The following is a 7,032-nucleotide window of genomic DNA, read 5'->3' as shown; positions in this document are numbered from 1 at the left end:
TTGGGATCTTAACATAACTCCTAGTTTTAAAGATCACATTTCATAAATAACAAACTCATTAAAATATTTCAAAAATCAGGTGGTAAATAATTTTATTAAATATTAAAATATAATATAATATACCTTAATTATTTCCACCAGTGCCACCTCTCCCATGCCATCCTATCACCCCACTACACCAAGCAATCGCTCCGGCGACCATCACGATGACTGTTCCGGCGGTTGCTCCGACGCTCCCTCCGACGGTTGTTCAGCGATACCTCCCCGAAATTGTTCCAATGAACAGTCCGACGCCTGTGACCAACTTTGTTTTCTGTGTGACTAAATTTGTATTCAGTGTGACTGTCTGTGACCAGGTCAATCTCAAGTCACAACCGATCACAATTAACACAAAATTGGTCACAAACAGTCACAACAAATACATACTTGATCGCATAGGGTCACCACAAACAAATCTACACACATCGCAAACCTGTGATTAACTGTGACCAACTTTGTTTTTGGTGTGACTAATTGTGACCGAAATTGTATTCAGTGTGACTGTCTGTGATTAGATCAATCTCGAGTCACAATCAGTCACAGAACCATCATAGCCAACCACAGAACAATCATAGCCTACACCACCACCACGTTACCAAATATACACCACCTTAACACATCACCAACAACATAATCACCACAAATCAGAAAATCACCAACACTAAAACATCCACAACCACAACCCCCAACAACATAAAAAATTAAACGACCAAATGCACCACTAGTAATAGAACCATCACAGTCTACACTAGCATCAACAACAAAATCACCCCATAGAATCTAACACCTTTAGAATTCCATTCTTATTCAATGACAGATTTTCTGACTTCAAATCACAGTTCTAAACACATATTTGAGGTACTAATGATCGGGAAATTCACAATGTTATCATCAAAACTCAGCAATGTTCGAGTGTGCCTTGCCTTGTCCCGAGCTTTTAGCACCTCCAGCTTTGCATTCTGCCTGGACGGAAAAAGCCCACTCCAAAGCCAACTTTCTCTTGACACCGCCACCACTTTCTGTCAACACAAATCATTAGCACCTTATCGCGCAGTGCGAGTCGTCGAATTCGCCGTTAGCGGCCTCACAGCACCGTTGAAGTGACGCTAAAATCATCACGGTTGTCACCGATCAGCTTCTGCATGCTGCAATTCTACGCTTGGAAGAGAATAGAAGAGAGAGAGAGAGAGAGAGTAGTGAGAGAAATTTTTTTAGGGATTTCAAAATAAATGGTGCGTGGGTAGGTGTGTCGGCGTGGGGTTTGGGTAAGGTGAATATGTAGATTATAAACAATTAAATTTTTCTTAATTATAATTATCAAAGCTTAATTACCACCTGATTTGTGAAATAAAATTTAATTCCCTTGTTTTTTGAAAATTAATCTTTAAAGGTAGGTTTCTAAGTAATTTTCTCAAATTAATTTACATCAATCCAGCAAAAGTACCAAGACGTAAATATCCGTCTTTTATTCCACCAAACAAAACAGCTTGCAAAGCTGAATAGACAACTTATGTTAGTCCAACACACCACGACGATCCTGTCTCCATTAGAATTTAATGAGAACACTGGTCAAAAGCTAAACTCCAAGACCGGTGGTTAATGTGGTGTTGCAGGTTGTCGAACCGGAGGTTGATGTTATGGTGATCGCCAGAGGTAATGGACGTTTCGGCAGTAGGTCAGACTGAAATGTGTAGCTTATTTATCCTCTTCTTGGTAATAGGGCTATTTGATTTGTGGCTTGATTGTTTTTCTGAACAATACTGATTCTTAGAGGAGCATGGAGCACTTATCGGGCATTGTTTGAAAGAAAACAAGATGAAGATGGTGGGTTTTCTGGCTGATGTCAACATTGATCAAGTGAGCTTTCATGGAGTTGAAGCTTGACATATTTGTTCATTTTCATTTGATCTATCCAAGCAGATCTAGTTGAGCATTTTTCTTTTACCAAATTCTTTACAACATGGACAAATAACGGCCTCTTCTCTTCTCTTATTTTTTTTATTTTTTAATGGGTTTTTTAGTGCTTCAAACACAAACCGGTGGTTTCCATCTTTATGAACTTGGTGCCAAAAAATGGTAGAGAACTTCCTTTTTATTTTCTAAATTTCACGACCAATATCTCCCTTTTCAGGGAAAAATCCTATCTGCTTGTTTGCTTCCAAAGAAAATTTATCATCCCCTCTTTCCGGTAGAATTTTCTTCTTTCAATGTTGCTGGCTTCTTCAAATTTTGGTTTCTGTCTTTGCTACTTAGGTAGGGAAATCGTTCCAAAAAATTCTTCATTTCCAATGACTTTTTGAATGTGGTAAGGACATGGTAAACATATGGTTTCGCACAAAAGGCGTCAATCCGTTGATTTCAAAAAAGTACCAACAAAATCCCGACGTCCTTCCCTCCACGTAGGCATCACCTACACACTGGAACACCTCATTAGGAGGCAAAGATCGCTAATCGAGAAAAAGGTCCGACGACTGTTTGCATTACGGCGATCAAATCAACGATCAGACGAAAATATAAAGAGTGTGAGAGAGGGCCGGAGATGAAGCTTTGATTAGGGTTTGAGAACATACATTGATTGTAAAATGAATCACACACATATAGGAAGAAAATGGGTCATATGAGATAGTGGGCCGAACCAAGTGCAGGCCCAAAGATGTTTAATTAAATAGCTCAATCAGTTGAATATTCAATGTCACATAGGCATTTATAGGACTCCCTCCGTCACGCGCATGCCACGTAATTTATAGGTTTAACAAATAATACTACTAATTTTCTTCTTTACGACTAGCACATGCAGATAACCCAATAATCATGTGTCTATTTTGAGAAAAAAATGGTAGCTTTACAACAGATGAGATTGAAATACTCAACTTCATTGGCCTAAATTTTTGGTAATTGTCTTTGTGACATAATAATATAATAGATATAAGAAGAAATAGCATGATGTCAATAATAATATAAAGGATCAAATTACTTGTACCTAAATCTACTCCCAACAAATATGTAACTAGTGAGACAATCAAGAATCTCAAAGTCTCACCGTAGATAGTCCATGACTATTTCATAAATTAAGATACTTGCGTGATACTTATATTTCCAAGTAGGACAAACAAAGTCATCATATTCTAATGGGAGTTTGTCTGCGATGTCATAAAATATCACCAACTTAATCTGTGTGTTTTTCCTTTCTTTTTTTTTTTTCTTTTTTTTTTCTCCTTTTGGGGTGGACTTATAAACTGGTCAAACATTTAGCATATTGCAATAATGTGTTTGGCTAAGCTTAAAACATGCTCAAAAGTACCTTTTTCTATAGCATCACCTTCACATATTGTCAAGAAAATATACTTTTAAGCACCAATTTAAGCTCGGCCAAACATTCTTATCGATATACTATTCGACAATATACTAGTAAGATTTGATGTGATATTCAAGCAATCATGTACCCCATGTTGGGAATTTACTTAATCATGTGTAACGAAAAATAAAACAGATTTCAATTCCCACCAAAAATTTGTTTTTTACTTTAAGAAAAATTGTGATAAAGAATTATAACTTTGATGAATTCCTTGAAGAATACTTATAATCTACAATCAATAGATGTCAAATCATCCAGCCTCCAATGAAAATCTACACGGAGAAAGATTGAGAGACCTAAGGTTTTCTTTTCTTGTGCAAGCAAAAATAGAAGTATGTATTCTCTACAGTTTTTCAAATCTTAGCAACCTATTAATATAAGTCCGAACGGACTTGACTTGTCTCTTAAATGTAATACAGTCCAATATTTAATTAACTCAATTAATTTAAAAAAGAAATTAGGCCCTATACCCTCTTTTTTAAAGTGTTTTGATTAATACCTTTTTAAATTAATTAAACCTTTTTAGGAAGTAGTAATTACGTCCTAAATTTCTCTAACCAAAACCCAACCCAATTAATTACAGCAAGCCCAAACCTAACCGGAAAATGCTTGGGGTACATGGGTGGTTCACAGGTCTTCTACAGGAATTCAAAAAATTTTAAAAAAAAGAAGAAGATAAAAAACGACCGACACAAAGAACAAAAGGAGGGAGAATTCTTAGACCACGCCTCGTTTCCCCCTCCTCCCCCAATTCGTTTTCTCTATCTCTCCCACAAGCCCCATTTTCGGTCGACGCTCAGCCACATCCCCACCGCCGGACTCAAACTGAACAACGGAGAGCTGAACTGAAGCCGGCGCACCCTGTACCCCCAATTTCAGCTCTCCGAAACCCCTCTCATGCAGTTGACGACTTCTCACCTCCGGTCACAGTCCAGCGACCTATACACCACTCGATGCGGTCGGATGCTCGAGAAATGGGCTTCCTTTCGGCTTAACTGCGATCTTCAGTACGATGTGGTTCGAGCATTATCCTGTGGCTCCAGCAACCGTTTTCATTGCAGATTTTTGGAGATTAGAAGCACGCCATTATACGTAAGCTACTGTAACATTCTTGTTCTTGTTAGATCGCATTTGTTCTGTATGTCCGATTGATTCTGGATTGGAAGCACGCCATTGTTCCTGCATTGTACTCGCACTTGTTTTCAATTTACTGTCTTCAGTTGATTTTGCAATTAACCGTTAATGCATCAACATGCCTTTGACTAAGAAATCGTCACTTGATTTCATTTAACTGCCACCAATTTATTAGAAGAACTAATAAAAAGGTTTCATTCAAATGCATTTCCAATTCAAAAGAATTAATCATGACACTGTCTATTCGAAATGCAAAGAAAATGTTACTGCATGAGTATTTCCCTTTCTTGAACTCCTAAAATTTGTGACTGTAGCACCACAATATGTGATTTTAGATTCTTAAGCTACTACATGGTGGTATATCCCCTTGTTGAACTCCCCAAATTCGTAATTTTACCACCACATTATGTGATTTTGCTAAGATAGTGCATGATGCAATGTAAATGGTTTATATTTTGATGAACGGTACCCCTTGTTTTGCTGCAGTGGAAAGATTATGGAAGATGTGAATGATGAATTGGTGGAGTCCTCCAATGATAATGGTGCGGATAATATGAACAGGGTTGAGGATGAAAGGTTAGGAGAAAATGGTCCGATTGTACCGGAGGTAGGAATGATGTTCAACAACGAAACAGAAATGTTTGAGATGTACAAGAGATATGCTTATGATATACGTTTTCCTGTTAGGAGACGGAACTCAAAAAAAGGGGATGATGGCATTCTGAGATATGTAACTTTCACATGCAGTCGTGAAGGCAGAAGAAGTAGTAATGTGAGTGGGTCTTTAAAGCCTAAATCGATATGCCAAACTGACTGTAAAGCAAGGATCTCAGCCTCTTCAGATTGTCGTGGAAGATGGAGAATTAACACAGTCCACCTTGATCACAACCATGAGACTAGTCCTTCTAAATCTAGGTTGTATCGATGCAATAGGGAGTTGAGTGCAAATGTGAAACGTAAACTTGAAGTGAATGATGTTGCAGGCATTCCGTTACAAAAAAGTTACAACTCCACAGTTGCGGAAGTAGGTGGATATGAGAACATGACATGTATAGAGAAGGATTGCAGAAACTATATCGAACAAGTTAGACGTTTAAGACTTGGAGAGGGAGACGTAGCTGCAATACAGTCCTAATTTTCGAAAATGCAAGCAAAGTGCTCGGGATTTTACTTCAGCATTGATTTAGACGACAAGTGTTGACTAAAGAATATCTTCTGGGCAGATGATAGGTATAGGCAAGCGTACAAAGAGTTTGGCGATGTTGTGACATTCGATACCACTTACCTAACGAACAAGTACGACATGCCGTTTGCCCATTTTGTTGGAGTGAATCATCATGGGCAGTCAATATTGTTTGGTTGTGGTTTGTTAGCTAATGAGGACACAGATACGTTTGTCTGGCTATTCAGGACGTGGCTTGAGTGCATGCATGGACAAGCTCCGAATGCAGTAATTACTGATCAAGATCGGGCCATGCAAAACGCAATTGGGATCGTTTTCCCATGCACGAGACATCTATGGCACATTTTGAAGAAGCTGCCGGAAAAGTTTGGGTATCATGTTGATAAGTGCGGGATATTTTCGACTTTGCATAATTTGGTTTACGATTCACAAACTGCTGAAGAATTCGAAGAGGGGTGGAAACAGATGATTGATGCTTATGACTTACATGAGAATGAGTGGTTGTCAGGATTGTATGATAATAGAGGTCAATGGGTTCCTTACTTCTTAAGAACCACATTCTGGGCTGAGATGTCCACAACTCAACGAAGTGAGAGTATGAATGCATTCTTCGATGGGTATGTGCATTCGAAGACCTCGTTGAAGCAATTTGTGGAGCAGTGCGAAAGAGCCCTGAAGGCGAAGAAGGAGTTCCAGGCTGATTTCAGGTCATATTCACAAATGGTACCTTGCGCAACTAATTACGAAATTGAGAAGCATTTCCAGTCAGTTTATACCATTTCAAAATTCAGAGAAGTACAAGATGAGTTCAAGGGAAAGGTTCACTGTGACCTCATTTCTACTTCTGAGGGGTGTTCGGGGACAACATATGAGGTGCATGAGGATGTGATGTATCACGGGCAATGAAAGAAAAAAACATTTCTCGTCTTATTTGATATGGAGCGTTGTGAGATAAATTGCAGTTGCCACTTATTCGAGTTCAGGGGGATTATTTGCAGACATGCAATTACAGTATTGATCCGAAACGACGTTACACGATTGCTAGATAAGTACACACTATTAAGGTGGAGAAGAGATGTCCGTAGACCACATACGAGGGTTGTAGTGAATTACGATGGTCTGGTCAGTACTCCAGGACAGTTGAGATATGACGAGATGTGTAAATCTTTTTCACAAGTGGCTGACCTCGCTGCAGATGACGAAGTCCGGACATGTGCTGTAATGGACTGGATAAAATCCGAAGTGATAGAGCTCATGCCAACGAAGATGTGTACTGGAAATAGTATCATTTCGCAGTGTACTCTTCATTTTGCTGTGCAAT

At 38.7% G+C, this 7,032-nt stretch overlaps 2 protein-coding genes across 2 annotated transcripts in view; both read left to right on the top strand.

The window, feature by feature from the left end:
• Window positions 1-4,758: 4,758 nt before the first annotated feature.
• LOC111412493 (protein FAR1-RELATED SEQUENCE 5-like) lies at window positions 4,759-5,663 on the top strand. Its single transcript, XM_023043433.1, has 2 exons — window positions 4,759-4,802; window positions 5,015-5,663. Exons 1-2 carry the CDS (start codon window positions 4,759-4,761, stop codon window positions 5,661-5,663), a joined length of 693 nt encoding a protein of 230 aa, XP_022899201.1.
• A 168-nt stretch (window positions 5,664-5,831) lies between these two features.
• LOC111412492 (protein FAR1-RELATED SEQUENCE 5-like) overlaps window positions 5,832-7,032 on the top strand; it is a 9,191-nt gene continuing 7,990 nt past the window's right edge. The window contains exons 1-2 of the mRNA XM_023043431.1: window positions 5,832-6,601; window positions 6,710-6,981. Coding sequence (XP_022899199.1) covers window positions 5,832-6,601; window positions 6,710-6,981 — 1,042 coding nt within the window. The remainder of the gene's footprint in view (window positions 6,602-6,709; window positions 6,982-7,032) is intronic.

This window comes from Olea europaea, chromosome 16 (assembly GCF_002742605.1).
Source record: "Olea europaea var. sylvestris chromosome 16, O_europaea_v1, whole genome shotgun sequence".
NCBI classification, from domain to species: Eukaryota; Viridiplantae; Streptophyta; class Magnoliopsida; order Lamiales; family Oleaceae; genus Olea; species Olea europaea.
This window is presented reverse-complemented; position numbering and strand designations above follow the sequence as displayed.

What these genes read in the sequence shown, in the direction of transcription:
- LOC111412493 (XM_023043433.1), top strand. Translation starts at nt 4,759, where the DNA reads ATGACACTGTCTATTCGAAATGCAAAGAAAATGTTACTGCATGA. An exon ending in AAGAAAATGTTACTGCATGA is followed by an intron (nt 4,803 to 5,014) that starts GTATTTCCCTTT and finishes GTTTTGCTGCAG; the next exon opens with TGGAAAGATTATGGAAGATG.